Raw genomic sequence first — 23,081 nt, 5'->3', positions numbered from 1 at the left:
TAATTGGTCTAAATCCTAAGCTTTAGCTCTGACTGCGTACTGCCCAGTAACTGCTTCTTAACCGTGTGCCTTCCTGTGGCCCATACAGGGCATTAAGTATTTGGGCATTTTATTCCCAGCAAATTTATGTGATTTAGCTAGTTAATTTTGATCCTTTAATATAAAGGTTTTCAAGCGATATGGGTAGGTGGGCTTCATTATATTTATCAATGATTGGGAAGGTTAATGTTATTAAAATGAATTGTATTCCAAAATTCAACTACTTACTACAGTCTCTCCCTGTAGATGTCCCCCTCTCACTTCAAGCAATTTGATAGCATAGCTAAGTCCTTCATTTGGAATGGAAAGCATCCCAGGATACATTTCAACAATGTTACATAGGCCGACTGACAAAGGTGGGCAAGGCCTACCTAAGATTTTGTTTTATTATTATGCATTCGGTCTCAGACATTTGGCTCATTGGTCGCTTCCACCTGAGAGAGCACCTCCCTGGTTCTGTATTGAAAAGGAAGTTCTTGACCCTCTCTCGCCACTGCAAAGCCCTTCTATCAAACTAATTGGAGAAGTTAAGTCACACCCCGTTATCTCGCATTTACACTCGATATGGACGAAAGTGTCCAGAGTGTTTAACTCGAACAACGTAGCCTTGAGCATATGGCTGAACCCTAAACTATGTATTAATAAGTCCCCTTTCTGTTGGTCAGATTGGATTGTGAGGGGGGTTAATACACTTTGTGACCTATATGAGAGTGAAGTATTGAGACCTTTTGAAAATTTTATTCAACATTTTGGGATTCCCAGATCTCAATTTTATAAGTATTTACAGCTGCGCCACCTGCTCTGCACTGTTTTTGGGAGTAGCACGCACCCCCCCCCCCCCCAGAGCGGCAGATACTCTGGGAGTGGTGATTGTTGATTTTGGGAAGGGTCATGATGCATCAGTGTATTACTCCCTGCTAATTCAGAGTCTGGGGGACGAAGCTTTAAATTCTCTCAACAGATTATGGGAGGAAGATTTACATTTGTTATTGGAGGAGGGAGTGTGGGCTAAGATTCTTAAAAAACGTCAAGTCTGCATCTAGAGACACCTTATGCAATTTAAGATTTTACATAGATTTTATTGGACCCATTCTAAATTGTATAGGCTTGGTCTTAAGGACACACCCATCTGCTGGCGATGCCATTCAGAAGATGGAGACACCACCTTTTTTTGGGGGGTGTCGTAAGATCCAAGAATTTTGGCTGAAGGTGCAAAGTTTTGTGTGTGATGTGTTGGGCACTCAGGTCTTGTTCTGCTCCAGACTCTGTATTTTGGGAGATGGGGAGGTCAAGTACATGAAGGATTGGGTTTTGACCAGTGTGATGACTGGTAGGCAGGTTATTTTGAGGAGTTGGAAGTCGGATGGAGCACCCTCATTCCCGGAGTGGTGCGCGGAGATGGGGAGGGTGGCTACCTTCGAGGAGGTGTCAAGCAGAATGATGGGAGTTAGGGATTTTTACAATAAGAAATGGGGCAATTACTTAGCATTTTTGGGGGAATCTCGAGGAGGGAGTCATTTAGAATGTAGTTTTATATACAATTATACTTGATTATTGTATTTTCTTTTTTTTTTTTTTTCTTCACGTTTTGTGTTTTTTTTTTTTTTTGTGTCTATATTCTATTGACCACAGGGGTGTTCGTGGGGGGGTTAGGGTGGGGTGGGAGTTTGGTAGGGGGAGGGTATATAGTGGGGGTTTAATGTTTAAAGTGACTGATTCAATATATTTGTTGTTTTTTCTTTGTGTTAATTTATGAATCAATAAAAATGTTAACAAAAAATAAGGGAAATAAAATGTGCACTCCTACAATAATCTACAACGTATTACAATATAATCAATTAAAAGTATACACTGTCATATTTCATCAACACTACATCAACAGTTGATCATTAGTGATAGCTTGTCATAAATTTCAGATATGGCTTAATGATTGCGAACTGCTCTGCAAAAGCTGAAAGCACTCACAAGCCGTCACGTGCTTGGAGAAAATACAACAGTGCCACGTTTTCACTTTGAAGAACACAGCGCATACATTTAAATCGTATTCTTTTGAAGTTTGATAATCACATTAAGTCAAATCATGATTCCTATCTTTCTGACCCCAAATTTAAGACCTCTTTAAATGATAATGAAGACTTTTGTTGTATCATTTAAGACATTAAGACTTTAAGGATCTGCGGGAACCCTGGTACCCGTGCGCTGTTAGACAACTGCCAGATGCTTTCAAATGCTCACGTGTGCATCTGCGCCTGCTCTATAGAGCGTTCGTGTCTCGTGGAGAATACAGCTGTGCGTGTGAACAGCCAAATGTGCTTCTTGGTCAAAATGCTCCTCTTGACACGATATTAATCAGGCATGTGATCAGCCAAGGAGGAAAAAAAAGGAGGAAGGCCGCAACCCCAATAATTAATTTCAGCAATAATTTGCACACGTAAAAACTTAATACTGTGGGCTCAGGAGAGCTCCACACACAGCCGCAAGATGGCGCCTATAACTCATTCAGTGCTGTCGGCATTAATCCGCATGTAATAATAGTATTTAAAAACGCAGCATTTTGCAGTTTTAATACATTTAAGTAGACCCTTTATTCCAGCGTGACTTAGAAACGAGGAGTAATTCAAGCATTTGTATTGTTGTAAGCCATTAAATCGTGGAATGGCCTTAAAATTGTTTAAAGCCATTTCACGATTTCAGCCTATATATAGTCTATAATGTTGCTTTAATGGATATCACAGACAAGAATTCCAAAATGTTAAGGTTTTACAGCGTTTTGTAACTTATACTGTCATGTCCGTTGCAGTTTCCCACCAAAGTGAAAATGACACTACATGTTTTTGAGTACCAATCCATCTGTTTGTTGTCTATTTTTCACAGACTCTGATTCATTAAGATAAAGATGACTTACTTGAATTACGTCAGATTTACGCAATTTACAGGGGTCATCCCATCAAGGTCAGAAAATACGGAAATCCGTATTTATACGGAAAAATCACATCCCTGATTAATGTAAACGGTCATTAATGTATTATAAGTGTAAGCAGACAGGACAAAAATCACAATATTTCCGATCTGTGTGATGTGTAATAGCCTAAAACACCTTAATATTAATTAAACATCAATACTGACAAGAAAATGAGAAAAGAACTCACTGTCCTTGGCTGGATACCTTTAGTAGCTGTAAGACCAAAACATTTTAATGACAGGTCTGCTTCTCAGTCAAACTCTGACTGCATGGAATCAGTTTACTGAATTTCTAATAAATGACAAATAGTATGTCAATGATTAAAGTAGCTTTATTTTGCATTAGATTACTTTGTTTTTATATTACAATTGTATTTTTTTTTTATGTTTAATTGCTGCCGTTTCTGAAAAACCAAAAGCACTATTTACTCTGTTCTTTTTTTTTATTACTGGCTCTTGAATAATTACTTTAAAAGCTTAAACATTTGAAGGCTACATGGTTTTTAATTTGTTAATATTAATCTTTGTAAATAAAGGAGTGTTTTCAATAACATATTAGACACACTATAAAGGAGTACTGTAGTTTTAAAAAGTTTGCCACTGCTCTAGAATTCACTTCCGACTAACACAAACTTTTGAAGCTTATGCACATACCAAGCATTTCCATTCAGGATAAGCTCAAATTTAAAATCTGCATAAAAATTGTTGGATGGAAACCCAGCAATAAATGGTTTAAGCTATATGTAAGATTGACAACAAGCGTTTGAAATGGGTACTGCAGTCGAAATTCAAATTATTGGAGAGTTGTCTGCCCCACCCCAGACTCGAAGCTCATACGGGTTGCCAGAATGTTGACATGCAAATTAGCCAGCTCAGCATCTGTTTTAAAGGATTTCTGGGCTTTAAGCTGTCTCCATCTTCCAAAGGCATCTCCAGTATTTATCCATGTTTTACTACGCCTCTGGTCATGGTGGTTTTTAGACGGATGGTGAGGCTTTTTAGGTCGGGTGGAATCTGTTATTTCTGATCCAGTTCGTTTGCTGGCTTTCATGGCTGCAGCACGCAGTATTGTTTGCCTGCAAACTTGTTCAAATCTGGCAAACCGGCAGTGTCGAAATACTATTGTGAGCGGGCCTTGGGCGGGATCACACAGGCCAAAACAAAGTAAACTTCAACGTAGAATATACTGGCTGTATATTATGGTCATTTTATGATTTAGTACAGTAAAAATAGTACACATAGCACCTTTAAAAGAAGCAGGCAACATTCAAGAATAAGACTGTCTGGGAGCACCTGTTGTCTGAGGAATCTGGGTGGCAAAGACTTCTGGAACTGTTTTGAGTATCCAGAGGTGACTGAAGGGCGAATAGCAGCCCCTGTCTCGCCCTCATTTTCCAGTTGTTGAAGAGGTGCATCTTCACTAACAGAGTGATCCAGTCTGGACAGACACAACTGAGGCTCCTCAACTAAATGTAAACAAAAATGAAACCATGTTAATATCAAATACCAACGTCATCTCATTATTAATTTTAGGGATGCTCCGATCAGGATTTTTACAGCCGATACCGATCTTCTTGTCACCTGATTGGCCGATACTGATCCCGATCATTTCACCTTTTGTCAGGATCTCTGTCATAACTGGCTATATGTAAGCTTTCTGCACACTGTCACTATTAATTGGATTTTCCTCTTCCCAGTAATATAATTGTACCTAGTTTTTTCTGAAAAAAAAGTTTAAAAGGCTTATTAAAAATGCTTTTTTAATAAGACTTAAGTATAGGCTAACAAAATATTCTCTATATTAAGATAAATAACCCTATAAAAAAAATGAAGCTTAGAGTCAAACTGAAGACAAACTGATAACCCATAGGTGCAATTAAACTTGTGACATTTTTGGTTATTGATTCATTGTCATTTCAAATAATTATTATTGCTCATTTTATTTCCATTTTATTTTTGCATTGTATTTAATACATTTTATTATGGTATCTTAATATTGTATAAAGAATTATTATATTTATAAATTCCTTCCCTGCCTTTTCATTTAGTTGAGTGATTGTATTAAGTTTATGTTTTCACTTGTTGCTGCTACAACTTTAATGAGGTGAACACGTGCTCTAATGAGGGCAAGAGATGAAAGTGGAGGAAGAGCGCATGTTTCTGGACTCTACGGGTGCTACTATTGTTAATGGCGTTTAATCTGAAGATATTTAATAAAGATGTTTGAATTACACCACATTTTGTAACTCACAATATTACTGAGATGCCTATGCCCGGCGGAGACTGAGAAGCTGCCGCCATGAACGATAATAAGAACCGTTTCACAGCTCGTGCTGTTTTCCCTTTGCTTGTCACGTGTGAAACGTCACATTAACAGTACACAAACTTTTCATATTCGCCATACCTCTCCCACTGCATCGTTCCTAACTGCTGAATCAAGTTTGTTGTCTTACGACTCTATGCCAGTGTTCCCCACACTCCGTGATGCCATAACAGTGCTGCTAATGTCTTAAAGTAGCCACGCGTCTTTTGCGACACGAGCAATCGGCCAAATTTCTGTGAATAGAACGTGAATATCGGTCGATGCAGATCAATCGGAGTATCCCTAATTAAATATGAGGTTAATTCACCCCAAAATTAAAGTTATGTTGTTGTTTACTCATGCTCATGTCATTCCAAACCTGTATGACTTTCTTCTGTGTAACACAAGGAGGAATTTTGAATAATGTTTTTTTTTTTTTTTTTTATGCTGCAAGTACCTCTTATCTCCTTTTATGTTCCAAGAAAGAAAGAAAGTCAAATGGGTTTGGAACAGGAGGGTGAATAAATGGCAATTTTCATTTTTGGGTAAACTATCCCTTTCAGATGTTTTTTTTCCATCCATACACCTTTACCTCGGGACTCCTCTGCACTAAAGTAGTCTCTCATTGGTTGTCTCTCCACCTGTCTATGGACCTCCTCAGTTACAGCAGTATCAACTTTGCTTTGGGGTTCAGGAGCAGCCCTGAGGACAGGAGGGCTAGGTTGTCGGGTAACGAATTGTGGAACCTCCTCCACAGTGGGCTCTGTCCTTTCGTGGGTTGGCATGGGAGGGCAGGGCTGCTGTACAATGGGAGGTGGAGGCTGAGGGGGAGGAGTTTCAGCAGGTAGTTTAGGCACAGTTTCAGTCACTTCCTGGAGATCACTGTGAGTTTGTGTAGTTGGTTTAGTAGTTTCTATAGTCGTGGAAGGTCGCCGTTTCTCCTCTAGCTGTTTGAGTTTCTCTTTGCAGGCAGCAAGTCTCTGTTCTTCCATGCGCCGTTCCTCCTCCTCACGCCTTCGACGTGCACGTTCCACTGCCTCAGAGAGCTCTGACTGCTTCTTCCGTTTCTGTCGCCATGCTTCTGTTTCCTCCTCGGCAGCAGGAGGTGCTGTAGTGGGCGGTTTTGCAACACGGGGCCCGCCACTTCCCATAGAACGTCCAACTTGTTGGCCCTGGACAATTTATAACATGGTTTTTAACATATTTATCAATTTCTTCAAGAGAAACTGATATTTTTTTCAATTACTGAAAAGGGTAGTTGACATTTCAAGCTGTTCCAGGAGCATCCTGTGGTGTGACATGATATAATTAATCTATACATCTTTACATGGAAATATTTAGCAAATTATTTGTCCCACCGCTGGATGGTTAAATGTAGTAGTAAAGGCAATCAACTAATGAAGCTGATTCAATATGCCAAAAACACTACATGAAATGTTGACCACTGATTAAGATATACTTTAGCCTAAAATCTTGATTTAGGTATAAGTTTAACTTTAGCCATCTTCATGACAAAAGAGGGCACTCTGCACTTCTAAGTGAATCGAGAAGACTATTGCCCCCGTGCATGCCATACCTGTTGCTCTTGCAAAGGTGCTGTCTTGCTATAATGGCCAATATTGCCAGGGGAGGGAGCTCTGGGGTCTCCACTCTCTGCCCATGAGCTCTTGCCGTCACTCCTCTCCTCTGCTCTTCCTTTCCATCCCTCCTGGGCATCAGTCTTTCTTGGCCGCATACGGTCCACTTTAGTCATCCACTCCCTGTGTATCAGCAAGAAAGAGTTTAAAGGACACAGGCTAACTTTTTGCCAAGTATCAAAACAGTGCATTATGCTCATAAATGTGTTACATATGAAATAAAAACTCTGCATCAAAAAGTCAATAAGTGCTCACCAGTTATCTCCTTTCTCTTTAGCTGAATGGTTCTCCTCATCATCACTAAAATTCAGTTTCTCAGAATAGTCAACTTCCATCTGGGCACCTAAATAAAACAGATTTTGTAAACAAGCCTTGTGGCTGGCCACAGAAAATTACATGACAACCAAATGCCAAACCATAAACGTAAACATCCAGCTGCCTCTCTCACCTGCCCAGCCCTCATCTGCATCAGTGTCCAGATTGTCTAGCTCTTTTAATTCAGTGGCACTAACGATTGATGGCCTGTCTGGATCCTGCAGCCATGCCTGAGATGGAGGGTGGAAGGGTCTTCCAACAGGCCGTGGACCCCTGGGGGATGAGAGAGAGAAAAAGAGAACACTGAGGAAAAAGTGGATTTACTTAATCTAATACAAATGTCCCAATGTCCTGGAAATATCCATAAATACAGTATTGTCTAATAGGGATTCATTTTCAACTCATGCATAACCTTTACTTTGGTCATGTTTAGGATGCCAATGCCGCTTAAGTGAGTTACCGCTATAACCTCAACTTTAGAACAATATAATTGTCTAATAGAACTACTGCAAAATTAGTTTCAAAACAATCATTAAATGACTAACTCATTCATAAAATACCACTGCGACAAAAGGGAAAGTGACACTGTCTATAAGTCTTAGCTCCTGCATGTTAAGCTAATTAAAATCTGCTTCTAGATCTTTTGAGATCACTCACTTTGATATTTCCTGTTGTCCAGGGTATCTAATGTTGCCTTGCGCAGGAGGAAAGGGCCCTCGAGGGTATGCATTAAACATCTGAAAAGACAAATCAGATTACATTGGTTATGGGACATACATGATAATCTGCACAAACGGCATTCATCAGTACAAAATGATACAGCAGCATGCCACATTCAGACTAGAGGTGCTCATCAACAAAACAATTTCAAAGGAAGTAATAGCACAGGAATGATGAAGCGTGTTTATGTTTAAATACTATCCCAGTTTAATATGCGGAGACAACTATAAGTAAGCCATTGGCAAGTTGATATCCCCGAAAAGTGTGAACACTGTGGCAACATTAAAAACTGGTCTGTTTGATCATCCTGCACATCCTGGCCAACGACATGAGTTTGGGGCGGGACTATCTGTTTGCTGACCAATGACAGATGAGGGAACTGTTTTGGAAAACTGACGTTATTTGTTATACAATTTCAAGTGCTGCTAGTGGCTCAGAAATTCTACACTTTATCTTGAACCAACCAGATCATACACAGTAATGATAAAGAGTGGCTGAATTCTGTCATCACTTACATATGGTGGCATCATGCTCCTGAACTGGGCATTGAACTGAGATGACGATATGCCTCCTGGTGGCTGCTGCCCACCGTTGAGTTTATGCTGAGGGCCTGTACTTGGGAGTTTGTCTCTCTGTTCTCTGCCCTCAACAGCAGAGGGTTTCCCTGTCTCATCAGAATCACCGGAGGGAGAAGGTGTGCCTCGACCCACCCCTGCCTCCTCAGGAGGCTTACTTTCGGTCTCAGAGGGGCTGGGAGCAACATTTAGGTTCCTACCTCCACCTTCTCGCCAGCTACCCACATCTGAGCAAAGGTTGGCATGACATAAAAGACAAGAGTGAGATAAAGATAGAACATGTAGAATGCAGACTTTATTCTAGTTAGAATAGACTGTATTATAAATACAGCTTCATAAAATATATATTGATGGACCTTTTTCATAGAAGCCGCCAATTTAATTTGAGAAAAATAAATAAATAAATATTAAAAACAGGATTGAGAGGGATAGAAGTACTGCTCATTGAGCATGCCCTAATTTCTTAAGTGTGTCCTACTATACCATTCCAGACTTGTTTTCATTTGTTTCAAATTAAGCAGGACATCTTTTCTGACAGGTCTATTCACAACATTATTACAAAAATACTACTAAGCATTTATGATGTTTCCATAGAACCTACTTAAGTAAACATCAAGCCCCAAGGGGAGTGAAAAAACAAAACAAAACTTATGCATCCAAGATATTACATAAGGACTGAAGAATGATGCGCTTACTCTGAGGCCTGAGGCTGGGGCCCGGTCCATAGGGCTCATCTTCCTGATCACCTGATTTCTCCACCTCACCTGCTGCCTGCAGACTCGGAAACTCCTGATGGAACTGACTGCTCATGCGAGGAGCTCCTGCACCTGCAGCACCATTAAGGTCATGAGTACTTCACTTGAGCAGTTGAAAGGTATGACAATTTAGATAATTCATCTTAAATTAGGGCTGCACGTTATGGAGTAAAAATGCGTTTTGTCGGATATTGCCATATGCTATAATCCTATGATGATGTCATTGGAATGTGCAGATCATCGGTACCCCAACTGCCAAAATACACTGAAGTCTACTGGAAAAACAAAGGACTGTCCAGGGCTCTACAGTGAGAGTGAAAATTACCACATGCGAATGTGGAAAATTACTTGGGTGTACTGGTCCAAGTGACAGCTGATCTAATAACGGAATTTCTGAATTTATACTGTAGCCTACAATCAGAATAAAAACTCCCTAATGCATCTAACCTCATATGCAAAGTACTATTAAGAGTGGCGAGTTAGAGCGCCGTTTACTCACACTCACATGGCTGTGATTGCTCCTCTCTCTCTCACACACACACACACACACACACACACACACACACAGAGACAGATAGTGATGCCGCACAGGCAGAAATACCATGTAAAGATGGTTTATGTGGAATTTCTTGTCAAAATGACAGACAGTGTCTGAATTATGACAGATGTCTTAAAAACATGCCGTTCAGGTGCAAGACCACCACCCAGCTCAGGTTTCCACAGAAAAACAATTTAAAAACAGCATATACAGACGCAGAAAATTCTTCAATAAAATTGTTCGGTAGTTTGTGTGTCACTGAAAATATATTAACATTTTATAACTTTCATGAATAATATTAAATCTCATTGCATTATACAACGCTTAACAGCGATAGTTACAACTGAAAATACATTTTTTTTTTTTTAAATCTATGAATGTAATGAAAGTCTGATTTTATATATTTGAGTTGAACTACTAATTTGTTAAAAAAAAATACAATATAATTTTTGTTACTGGTAATTGGGAAGTATAAAGTGTCTTCAATATATTTTTAGTTTATTAGATGCTCATAAAGGTGATCAGTCAGGACTGATGTTGTTTGGTGTTGCCTGTAAAATTACCTTAAAATAAACTTTTTTCAGGTTATCAGAGAAGGTGTCCATTGTTATGCATCAAGCTGAGGTGGGCGATATGACCAAAATATTGCATCATGATATGAATAATTTATTTCACGATTACAATATATAACATGATATAGTAATTTTGTTTTTATATGGGATTTATTATATTTTAACTAAACTTTTTGTAATGTACAGTACTGTGCAAAAGTGTTAGGCACATAAGATGTTTCACAAAAACATTTGTCTTAAGATGGTTATTTATATCTTCAGCTGTAGTGTGTCAATAGGAAATAAATTTTAGACTCACAAACATTACTTTTGCAAATATAAAAGAACAAAAAAAGAAGAACAGGGAATCCTGCAACAGATGGCATGACCCCAACAGAGCCCCCCATTGAACATCGTGTCAGTCTGGGATTACATGGAGATGGAAGAAATGGAGACAGCCTAAATAGATAGAAGAACTGTGGCGAATTCTCCAAGATGCTTAGAACATCCTATCTGCCAACGACCAAGGTACAACTGTGTCCAGGTGTACCTATGATAATTGGTGCTGTTTTGAAGGCAAAGGTGGTCACACTGAATATTGATTTAGATTGTTTTAGGTTTACTGCACCTTATCCAGTCAGTGAACAAAAAAAACAAAAAAATACTGTATGAAAAGTACTTCCTCTTATTTTCTCTTTATATGGAACCTGACAAACATTTTCAAAGGAATTTTTTTTTTTTTTTTTACTTGGTTTTAACTGAACTAGGGATGGGCACAAGGACTCAAAAGTGACAGCAATGATTGACCATGAATACGATGATCGAAAATGAAAATGCTTGACGTGACTTTTCAATGAATTCGAAATTCAGCGTTTTCTGGTAGAGAGCAGAATTCATGTTTCCCTCAATTATTGCAAGTCGCCCTGGCCCTGAAGCAGCAAAGCATCCCCACACCATCACACTACCACAGCCATGCTTTTTGTGGAATTCTGTGTTTGATTTATGCCAGATGTAACTGGACCCCTGTCTTCCAAACAGTTCCACTTTCGACTCATCAGTCCACAGAACATTCTCGCAAAAGGTTTGAAGATCATCAAGGTGTGTTTTGGCAAAATTCAGACGAGCCTTAATGTTCTTGTGGGTTAGCAGTGGTTTTCACCTCACCACACTTCCACGGATGGCATTTTTGGCCAGTGTCTTTCTGATAGTGGAGTCATGAACAGTGACCTTTGATGCGAGAGAAGCCTGCAGTTCCTTGAATATTGTCCTTGGCTTTTTTGTGACTTCCAGCATGAGTCGTCACTGTGCTCTTGGAGGAATTCTGGAAGGTCAGCCACTTCTGGGAAGGTTCACTACTGTGCCAAGTTTTCTCCATTTGGAGATAATGGCACTCACTGTGGTTCTTTTGAGTTGCAGAGCCTTTAAAATAGCTTTGTAACCCTTCCCAGACTGATGTATTTCAATCACCTTTTTCCTCATCATTTCTGGAATTTATTTTGACCTTGGCATAGTGTGCTACTGGTTGAGACCTTTTAGCTAACTCCAAGCTGCTAAAAAAGTTCTATTTAGGTGTTTATTTGAATGAACAGGGCTGGCAGTAATCAGGTCTGGGTGTGTCTAGTCCAGCTGATCCCCATTTTGAATGCAGTTTCATAGATTTGTGGATTTAGTAACTAAGGAGCAAATCATTTCACACAGGCCCAGTTGGTTATGGATAACTTTTTTTGCTTTAATAACATTATCATTTAAAAACGATATTTTGTTTTTACTCAGATTGCCTTTGTTTTATTTTGTTTGAATTTTTGAAACAACTTGGTATGAGATATAGAGCACTCACGGGATCTGTGTCTATGCACACTGCATGCACACACACACCAAAGCCCTGATTTACTAAAGGTTTGCGTGTATAAAACGATGTGCAAACTTGATAGCACGCTAAAAAAAGGTCAGCGCTGATATACTAACGTAGTCTTTTAAAGACTGCGTCTTTCAGATGCGCAAAATAGCACGTCTTGGCAATTTTTGCGTGTTTCCCTGAAATGAATATGCAATTTAGATGCGTGCCTCCAAATGCGCATGATAAAGGGCGGTCTAGATGCAAATGAATCAAACTGTACCCGCAAAGAGATTTATCAAGCCTGAAAGTAATTTCAGAATCCGAAACTATAAAAGAGCAAATTAATATAAATGAAAGGCATATATTAATCTGATTTGCACTGTGCATCATGCTGTCATTGTGACAAAAAGGAAACTCTGAGAACAGATAACACCATTTATTGACACATTAATGTGAAATTAGTTTTATTCGATATCATAACTGATAACATCATAAGCCTACTAACAATTTGTGCCCAAATTGTCATAATTTGATGTTTTAAACATTGTTTTTAACTGCTGAAATATTAAGTGGCGGTTCTTTCCAGTATGCACCTCTATGCCGAACAGGTTTCGTCTTGATCCCGTGAAATGCAAAGGAGCGCAAGTTCTGTACCATGCAGCTTCTCTCAGCAGTCTCTCTCATGCACAGCTAACTTTGCCATGGTCAAGATAATAGCGGTTTGAAATTCAGATTTCATTTAAGTATACATCAGTGGTGAGACAGCTTAACATGTACATAATATTGTATTTTCTTTGTGAATTATTAACATTTCAAGTGAAGTGTCATGTCAGTTACTCTCATACTTGTTAAATAGCAGGGATTTTCTTATGATATCAAACAATCCTATAAATAAACATATAAATGTCATATTGAATAGATGTATTGGTATTTAGTGAGAGCTTTACTGTAATTGCATTTGGTGCAAGTACCACACGCAAAAGCCTCCTTTTGGAGGGTGTGTCCACCATATTTGCACGTGTCGTTATTTGCGCAATTTTTCTTAGTAAATCACCAGCTAAACGCCCACAATGCACACACAATTTCATTGATTGCACATGCAAATTAGCACCAGTTATTTGAGATCTTAGTAAATCGGGGCCCAAGTGACAATCAAGCACCCAGTCTATTCTCTGCTATCTGCTTCAGCATAAACGTTACTTTAAGTATTAAAATCATTGCGTTCTTGCGAAATGTACGTTTGCGATATATTGATAAATGCGATATATCATGTAGGCCTAGCTTAAAGGTGCTTTAAAGAGCCCATATTATGCTCATTTACAGGTTCATAATTTTATTTTGGGGGTCTACTACAATAGGTGTACATGCTTTAATATTCAAAAAACACATTTTTCTCATACTGTACATTGCTGCAGCACCTCTTTTCACCCTCTGTCTGAAACGCTCTGTTTTAGCTCCTGTCTCTTTAAAGCCTCCCTTTCCGAAAAGCCCAGTTTGCTCTGACTGGTCAGCTGGCCCAGTCTGTTGTGATTGGTCACACTGAATTTCAAAACCACTTTGAGCGTGTATCGGAAATGTAACGCCCCTTACCATACCCGAGTTTCAGCTTAAAGTAGCCCTTAGGCGGGCATTATGCAAATGTGTTACATAGTGACATAGCTAAGTCATGGAAGTAATGGCTGGACAGCAAACCAGGCATTTCATGCATTTCAGGAGCAGTGTTTTCTGTGGGAGAGAGCAACTCCCTTTGGCATGGACTTTGTGCTTTGTAACTTTGCAGACCTTTTACATGCACAAACAGCTATATTACACACTAAAGAAAGCTAAAATCCCAAAAAGCATAATAGTTTTTAAGAGATTTTTTTCATGGAAAGGTATGCAAACAATTTTACTACTCCTTGAAAGATATTTATGAAATAAGTGTCCTAAGATCTCTCACCGGTATCTGTGACAGCTCTAGACTCTGTAAACAGCAAGCAAAGATGTTTTTGCATTCAGTGGTCAATGATGCTTTCTGCCTATCAATCATTTCGCATGTTCTTATAGTATTGTAGTTGCAGTGAATTGAGGCAATGTTGCTCCTAACAGTTGTCAGTTGATTGCGCAATTTTGCTGCTGTTGTTGTTTTTGACAACCGTTTCTGCTCGTGTCAGTCTCAATAAAGCTCTTTTGGTATCTTTGGAGTGCAGGTTTGGAAAAAGGGGGTGTGGCTAATCCAACAGCTCACTTTGTGGAAATTATAGAATGGCTAAAATCACTTACAGCACCTTAAAATCCATTAAAGTTATAGGCTACAGCTCACTGTGTACTGCACATTCTCTGTGAACTTTAAGAACTATGAGGTGGTTTAGAGAAGAATAAGCGTACCGTCCAGCTGCCCAGACTGTTTGCTGTTGGCCCAGGAGCGGCTGCCTCCCAGAGGAGCATCAGTGGTTTGGGGCACAGATGGCTTGGGCTGCGGTGGAGGGGTCTCTTGCTGCCTACAATCATAGAGAGAGAGGTGCTAGTTGTACAGCAGTATTTAAAAAGTCAATAAAAACATGTTGAAGAGGTATGAAGGAGTATGTCTGTAATAAGTGTCAGTAATACCTCACAAACCTGGCTCTCATGACAGGCACTATAACTCTGAACCATACAAACTAGGATGCTTCACCAAAAGTGGCAACAATTAACTAAAATAAATGTACTAATTAAAATGTTTTTATTAAATTAATCCAAAATGGAGCAGCAACAATGAAGATACTGGTATATTTGTTAAAACTAAATACGAGAAATGTGGAAATAAGAGACCTGTTTATTCTTATGATAAGCAGTCGATCAAGTTTAGAACAGGTGGTTGCAGATGGTTGTCTGACAGTCAAAAGGAGGGTTCACCAACTTACCACATCGTTTCAATGAATATCCATGACTTTTCTAGTCTTAGGTGATTACTAGATTAAATATTTTAGAGCAGAGAATAACTAGGAAAAACGTATATTCACTATAGACATTTCTATGATGACTTAAAATTCTCATGAATTTTTCAGTCCTGGAAAAATAAAATAAAAAATAAAATTGGGAACACTGCAAGAGGATTATGCTTTACCGTTCGTCTCCTGGCTGATCCTGTCTGGAGGCCCAGCCACTGCCGTCTTTGGGTACAATGCTAACGTTGGGGTCGTTGCCTTTGTTCTCAGCTTTTAGGCTAGGCAGGTTGGCCGGAGGGGGCATGCGTCGACTGACAGCAACTTTGCCCAGACTTTGGAGCCCATGTCTGGAAGCAACTGGATGGAGGAAAAAAAAAATTTATGTTTCTGCCAAAATTGTCAATGTACTTTAAAAAAGCACACACTCAAAAGAGTAGCAGTGATGTTATAACAAACGTGTATGTGCTCGCTCTCATAAAACTCATAGGAAAGGCATAGTGGTGACCGAGGAGACAAAGGCTGCTTATTTGATCCAGCAAGGATACTTGTTGGGGCTCAATGAAACAACTCTAGTTCATCAGTTGACACTGTCCTCTAATGAACAATTCTTGTTTTAAAAGGACTGTCAGTGGGTGCAAAAATAGGCTTAATTTTCTTTATGAAAAATATCATTTATTTCTTATGATTTTGGGGTGAAACATGACCTGGACATGTTCTTGGCAGGTCTAAAGAGATTCATTTAAAAGTAACAAAATCATCAAGCTCATACTTAAAAAAAAAAAAAAAAAAACTAAGCAAGTAACCTCATCAAGATCCATTAAAAATCTTTTTGTTTTTTTTTTTGGTAAGGAGTGTCTCACCTGCAGTTTTCTGGGTCTCCAGAGACTTGCCCTTGTAAGTGTTGAATAGGCTAAGGGTTGCATACTTTGTCTTGCCATCCTTTGCCTTTGTGCTCTGCCCTGACTTCTCTGACATTTCGCTGGAAACTCATTGAGTCTGGTCCTGCGGCCACACCCCTCAGAACCAGCCCCTTAGGAAAAAGACAGAAATTAAAAGATTGAGTGAGCAAACCCAGACCCATATTCTACAATAAACATGCAAGTCTTCAGTCAGTAACTTTACATGTACATTTATAATCAAGAACCGCAGGTCTGATCTGCCACAAATCGATGATGCATTGCATATGATGTTGCCTTGCCGACATCAGTGGAGATGGTGGAATTACAGCAAGTGGGGGGACATTAATCTACTTTAAACCACATGGGGCTCCATCCATAATTAATGTGGTGTCAGGGCTAATGCCAAGACAGCACAGTAGAAGCAACAGAGTCACCTCAACATGTCCATGTAGGCCTACATAATTACACTCACTATACTGCATAATACAAGACCTGTGCTCACACTCAAATGTAATATGAAAAATATTACACTATATTCGCATAACTTTACTGAAGAATGTAACTGCTGCACCACTAGCATCACCAAACGGAACTGATCTTTAATCCCACCCCTTCAAGAACCTGTCATGTACGCAAACCTGGCACAAAGGTGAAGGTGTATTTTCGGCTGTTTCCCTCCCAAAACTTCCTTAGTTACGGGCCCGCTGGTTATAATTTCTATATTTCAAAAAGAGGAATAAAAGCAAATTTGCGGTTGTGTTCAAGGCATTTCACACCTGAATGCATTTGAGGTATCATGGGATGTACAGCATGAGTACGTGTTCTTTATTCTTTATATTTAGTGTATTGTGATTAAAACATTGAAATATTGTGATCTTTAAAGGCCCCGATATACTTCCGGAGAAGTTCTTCATCGTTCAGGGGTAAAAAGAAGTTCTATACAGCCGAGCAACAGTATACTGCTTGGGAACTTTCAGACACCCACCACACCGCTGTGGGAAGCGTTTAGAGCAGTGGTGTTCAACCTTTTTTGGATGAACGCCCCTACTTGATTCCCTTAAACAATTCAAATAGTTTCCGAATATCGTGTTGTGCTTCCACTGGTTCTCGCAGCGCTGTAATGATAAACGGTGAGTGTTTAAAAACACCCCTGCTTTGTTCTGTATACTGAGCTGTATCCAACTACAGAGCCATACAAGTGCATGAGCAAAGGTTGTGACTCCACCTGTCTATTTGATGCTGCTAAACCAGATATTTCAGATGCGTCGCTAAACTTCAGAATCAGATGAACCACGGTACAAATGCGCACCAACCCGTATAATGGAGAACTGGTATTATCCAAGTCTAGAAAAACATTTTTATACAAAGAGGAACTTGACGATCAATTTGATTTATATGACTGATAAACGCCCCCCATTTGTAACCTAATGCCCCTCTCTACTAACTTGCTCTCAGCGCCCCCTGGCATCGTTTGAACACCCCCGTTGAGAACCCCTGGTTTAGAGGTACATTTAAATATGAGGGCATTCAGTAAAACCTTAACTAATGTGACATTAAAATGCGTTTTAAATGGTCTTGGAAAAATGTCTCTACATGAACGATCGTACAGATGCAGGTTATCTTGCACCGGCTGGCTAATAAATCTATACGCCAGTGTGTTAATGTTGACTGATTTTGACGGAATGAACAAGAAAAACAGAATTAGCTGTCTGCCTCAAAGTAGGTGGAGCTTCAGACCACACCTACCGATGATGTGGAAAATTGGCAGTACGAAGGTGTTTAGCAGCCGGTTAGAATTTTTCCTAAAAGTTCACCCAGGCGAGCTGTTACGAACCACCGAAACGAACGCAAAAACACCTTTTTGGACAGATTTTTTTCTAAATGACGTCACACCCATTCGTTCTTCGATTTTGTGTTAAGTATATCAGGGCCTTGCTTGTTTCTCACTGAGTGCATTATCATGCACTTTTAAAGATCGATTTTTGTTGGATTAAAGCAATAAATGCAAAATGTCATGCAAACGCATTAGTCCGACTGAAATCGTACCGGTTCGATTTTTGCTAAAGCAAATGAACAGACCTAGTTAATGCGATTGTGGTTTGGCTCCATCCAGCATGCATACACGTGAGTTGGACCGCAATAGCCCTCTGCGTTATGCTCATGCTCCGAGAAATAGAGGTGCTGCGTGATGTGTATTTAACCCGGAAGCTGAACGCAACAATGCAGAGAAGAGCAACAACAAAAAATGTGCGCATTTCATTCAGAAGTAGACTTTACCATCCATTGTGAGAGCTTTGGAGAGCTGAAAGGTGTGGGGCTCAAAATTTGTTTAGTTGAAACTCACCTTTTAAGTCATTTTTATTGGAAATTCTGTTTGAAGTGATCTTACAGCATGGCTACCATGATTGCTCTCCTTTATCCCTCCCTTCACCTTTGCAGTAGTATCAAATGTTTTTCTTTATAAAAAAAAAATATATACATACATATAAATTTTTTCCTGATCTTGCGTGGACTATTTTCACAAATTCCATCGTAAAATACAATAAAAGAGGGTAACAGGTGCCTACTTTGGCCAAGGTTAGCACACTAGCATAAGCGTCATGAATGCAGTATGTAAACATTTCAAATTACACATTATCTACTGCATATATCTTTCAACTATCAAATGTGCATGACCATTTATGTTTTCATGTCAAAAGCAGAGAATAACCCAATGATCTAAAGGCTTATGTCAACACGGTTTTTACCTGTTGTTAGATTTTTGGTAGCTATTGGGCGTATTGTGTGCAGATAAACGGGCTCAAAGGACATAAAGCCAGATCAAAACATGCACCTCCAACATGTACAGTACTTAAAATATAATCCAAAACCAAACCTAAACTCTATTTAAATATAATGGCTCTCACCATGAACTTAATGAAAATCACATGACAGGAGATATAATGAAAGTGAAAGCTGTCCTCTGTTTTGACAGAATGGGGTTTTCTGCCATTAATAAAACATGTCAATTAGTTAAAAAAAAGAAAAAAAGAAAATGGTGCAGCTTCACGTGGCCATTGCAAAACTAAAGAGTCAACTTCTCTGCCCCCAAACCATAAGAGCCATCATCAATACAGCTGTCTGGACTGTGGTATCTAAGGATGCAAGTGGAAAAGAGTGGTGTAAAGAGGAAGGACAGGCAGCTGAACTCAAACAGTGGGACAACAATGATCAAACACTGGCCAGGACATCCTTTAATTCGCTCCATTTCAGGACAGGGGAGGGGAAGAGACAGACAGACGCAATCGACAAATCCCTTAAGGAGTCATTCTCTGGCTGTTTGTTAGTCCAAAGGTTTGAGACCAAAATGGTTAAGGCTGGAAAAAGTGGCTTTTCCCCACAAATAGGCCTGTTGCGATTATTAAATAATTATCTGATCATGACTATTTGATCTAATCGCAATTACTGAGCACTTTAAATTTCAATCATTTTTAAGATCCAAATAAGGGTATTTTAAGCGAATATAGAAATGCCATAAACGGCGAGTTTGTGCTTCTAAACTCCAGCAAAAATATAAGCAAGGATTTTGATGGTGAATGCAAAGCGCTACAGTTTCACTTCAACTTTTACGTAACATCAAATCTTCATGGTCATTGCAGGTTGATACAAGTGATAAAGGAATGAAATATTCTCATCATTTACTCAACCTCATTCGATCCAAGATGATTGAACAAGTTTTTAAAGCCTTAAAGGAAATCATACATCCCCATTTTATTATATAATTCCAAGTTAAATATGAAATGTCATACTTCTTAAGGTGTGTGTTTCATACACCTTAAAGGGATAGTTCACCCAAAAATGAAAATTCTCTCATCATTTACTCACCCTCATGCCATCCCAGATGTGTATGACTTTCTTCTGCAGATTTGAAATAAAATAGAACAAAATCTTTGCTCTGTAGGTCCTTAAAATGCAAATGGATGGTGATCCAACCTTTGAGTCTCCAAAAAGAACAGACAGTCAGCATAAACGTCATCCACACCACTGCACTGGTTAATGTCTTCTAAAGTGAAAACATCAGTTTTGGTGCAAAAAAAGATCAATATTTAAGTACTTTTTAACTATAAACCATCACTCCCAATCAGCAGCAGTACGAGCGTGTAACGTAATCACGTTGGCATGTTCACACGAGAACAGACGCACGTGCCACACACCAGGAAGAGCAGTGCTGTTTACAACTGAGTAGGAGGAACGCTGTACAGAAGCTTAGTTGGTTTTGCTTTAGATCTGTATGGGGCATTTGTGTGCTCATCCTGGATGACTCAATCGAGAGAAAAATGTGAGATTACATCCGTAACATGCCACCGCGAATACGTCACACGAGAGACCACGTGAACTCATACGGTTGCTGACCGGAAGTGATGATTTATAGTTAATATAAAAAGTACTTACATATTGATCTTTTTCACACCAAAAGCAAACATTTTGCTTTAGAAGACATTAATTTAACCAGTGGTATGGATGACGTTTATGCTGTCTGTGATTTTTGGAGCTTCAAAGGTCTGATCACCATTTACTTACTAATTAAGGACCTACTGAGCTAAGATATTTTTCCATTTTTCTTCAAATATGTTCTGATGAATAAAGAAAGTAATACAAATCTGGGATGTCGTGAGGGAGAGTAAATGATGAGAGAATTTTCATTTTTGGGTAAACTATCCCTTAAGAATGACAATTTGTATGCCAACTGGTCATAATAATTGTGAAGGCCCTAAAATAGGCAATTATTCATCATAATTGCAATTTTTTGTTTGACAAATAATCGTCAGCCACATTTCATAATTGTGACAGCCCAACCTACAAATGACTGATTCTAGGCTTCCTAGATATTTCCCTTAAATTATACACACAACAGGGACCCCATCATACAGTAGACCTTTATTCCACTGTATGCTTTGATTTTCAGCTATTAACTGATGAACCAAAACTGGGTCTGATATAGAGAGATAAAATGGAGATTTCAATCACATCAATTTCTGGACTGCTCTGCTCCAACTCCTCCACCCCAAGCTCTGATATCCCATCATCCCCCTATCACCTGGCCATCTGCCTCCCAAACATACAAGACAATCACCGTGCAAGCTCTCATCTGATTTTCCCAAGTGAGCATCCAACCAATCACTCTTGCATTGAGCTGCAGTCCCTGAGGGATGAGGAAAATCAATAATTTTTAAACAGACTGGTCAGGGGTGTTCTTAAAAATATGAGAAATGCACTGTTATAGGAAAAACCTCACAGGGTTTCAGCTCCAGTTGATCTTTAGTTACCAGCAAGCCTCAAAATATTTGCTTGATCTCCTGTTCCAGTATCGCCATGCTTTATTCTTATTCTCTTTTAAAGGTTTGTCATGTTTCAAGAAAGTGTCCTTGGTGACATTTCCTCTTATCGATATGTACAGCTCTTTATTAAGTGCAGGAAGTTAAATGATTTAGTCCTCCTCCCACTGAGGCATACAAGAGCTCCCCAGTGAGATCCTGATGAATCAAATCTGACTTGTTCCTGCTTCTGTTAAAAGACTCTGTTGTGCTTTCACCCTAAACGCCTCAGACTCTCTCGATTTAATGTTGAATTCAAGTCTCATGGATCAACGGTTACCAAGAAGCATCTTATATCATCATATCCCACTGAGGCAATCTGCAGATGATGTGGCACTGCAATCACAGTGTGGCACAAAAGGATGAAAAATCTGTTTGATCTATTAGCTTAGAAGGACACTATGAGGAACAGCTGTACACTTGCCATGGGAAGAGCGAGTGTGGTGACTGAACAAATCCATGCACTGATTTTAATGATTTGTATAGTGTACTTGGACCACTTGAGCCTTCACCTTTGGCTAACCTACTAAGAATTGGACGCTGGACAACTAGTGCCAACGTGAAGCCCTTCCTCATGACTGTAAACTTGCCGTTTCAGTCTTAAATTACAACAATAGAACTATCGGTTTGAGGTCCTGCGGGCCCAGCAAGCATGTAAACGAACAAACCGAACAACTTTCCATATAATAATAGTAATATTTTATTGAGAAAGTGAGGCGTTTCTTGAGATGTGCTGGTCAGATGGGCCCGATGAGGTGGCCTGCAAATCCCCATTCTTCTCCTAAAACCACCCTCCGGCTAATAATCTATCTTCTATCGCCCCTTAAGGCACTAAATGTGGTGATATTAATATTGCCGTGTGTAAAAGATTATGAAAGCAGGCTTTTGATTGAGTGATTTCAATTTGATTTGTCGTATGACTGGCTCATGGCAGGGCTAACACTAGCAGGACTGAGTTTTTTCTCCTCAAATTAAGCAGCACGCTGACTAGCCGTTTAACATACCTGTCTCCGCCGGTCCCGTCTCTCTCTTCAGGTATATCGTTAATTCCGTCCAATGGATCTGTGTCCTGGTGCGCTTTGTGTTGTGCGTGTGTGTTTGAGGCCGGCTGTGGATTACAAAAGCTTGTGCTATGCTAGTCCCACACCGCTGCAGTTAGCCGAACAGCTAGCGAGCCACACAACCTCCTCTACAAACGAGAGAGGCGCTTCTGTAACCTCTGTCTTTATCTTTCTGTGTGTCTCTCTCCGTTCGCGTCGGTGTGAAGTGAGCAGAATCGGGCAGTTGGCGGTTTCTCGTGGTCTCGTGCTGAGACTGGGGTCTGATGCGCTCGAGAGAGGGCCCCGCTCGCGCCGCGGCTTGTCACACAATCAAAGATGGCAGAGCGCCAATCCACGAGAGTCTGACGTCACCGCGTACAGGCGCCGCGCAGCGTCAACGAGCGAAGAAGCGCTTTTAACATTAATCACACAGCAGATGGCGACCTTTTTCACCTTTTACCTCAGCAATTCAAAGGTTTTCTTGGCTATATCTAAAAATTGTACCACTTTTTTTTGTGTGTGTGTGTGTGATTATGAGTTTTGGAAATTCTGATACTAAATTTGGATGTGATGGATGATATGTTAAAAGTGACAATTGCGAGGTTACTGTTTCAAAACCTAACTTTAGGCTTTTTTTGTACTGATTTCAAAT

At 39.6% G+C, this 23,081-nt stretch overlaps 1 protein-coding gene across 1 annotated transcript in view; it reads right to left on the bottom strand.

Moving 5' to 3' along the window:
• Window positions 1-22,745, bottom strand: part of LOC127410369 (protein PRRC2C-like) — a 56,737-nt gene extending 33,992 nt beyond the window's left edge. The window contains exons 1-12 of the mRNA XM_051645588.1: window positions 22,394-22,745; window positions 15,997-16,166; window positions 15,316-15,493; window positions 14,598-14,710; window positions 9,245-9,376; window positions 8,490-8,776; window positions 7,912-7,991; window positions 7,388-7,527; window positions 7,195-7,282; window positions 6,879-7,062; window positions 5,895-6,474; window positions 4,294-4,466 (exon numbers count right to left, since the gene is read on the bottom strand). Coding sequence (XP_051501548.1) covers window positions 4,294-4,466; window positions 5,895-6,474; window positions 6,879-7,062; window positions 7,195-7,282; window positions 7,388-7,527; window positions 7,912-7,991; window positions 8,490-8,776; window positions 9,245-9,376; window positions 14,598-14,710; window positions 15,316-15,493; window positions 15,997-16,111 — 2,070 coding nt within the window. The 5' untranslated portion in view covers window positions 16,112-16,166; window positions 22,394-22,745. The remainder of the gene's footprint in view (window positions 1-4,293; window positions 4,467-5,894; window positions 6,475-6,878; window positions 7,063-7,194; window positions 7,283-7,387; window positions 7,528-7,911; window positions 7,992-8,489; window positions 8,777-9,244; window positions 9,377-14,597; window positions 14,711-15,315; window positions 15,494-15,996; window positions 16,167-22,393) is intronic.
• Window positions 22,746-23,081: the final 336 nt, after the last annotated feature.

This window comes from Myxocyprinus asiaticus, chromosome 19 (assembly GCF_019703515.2).
Source record: "Myxocyprinus asiaticus isolate MX2 ecotype Aquarium Trade chromosome 19, UBuf_Myxa_2, whole genome shotgun sequence".
In the NCBI taxonomy this organism is placed as follows: domain Eukaryota; kingdom Metazoa; phylum Chordata; class Actinopteri; order Cypriniformes; family Catostomidae; genus Myxocyprinus; species Myxocyprinus asiaticus.
The sequence above is the reverse complement of the archived record's forward strand: the minus strand, read 5'-3'. Positions and strand labels throughout refer to the sequence as shown.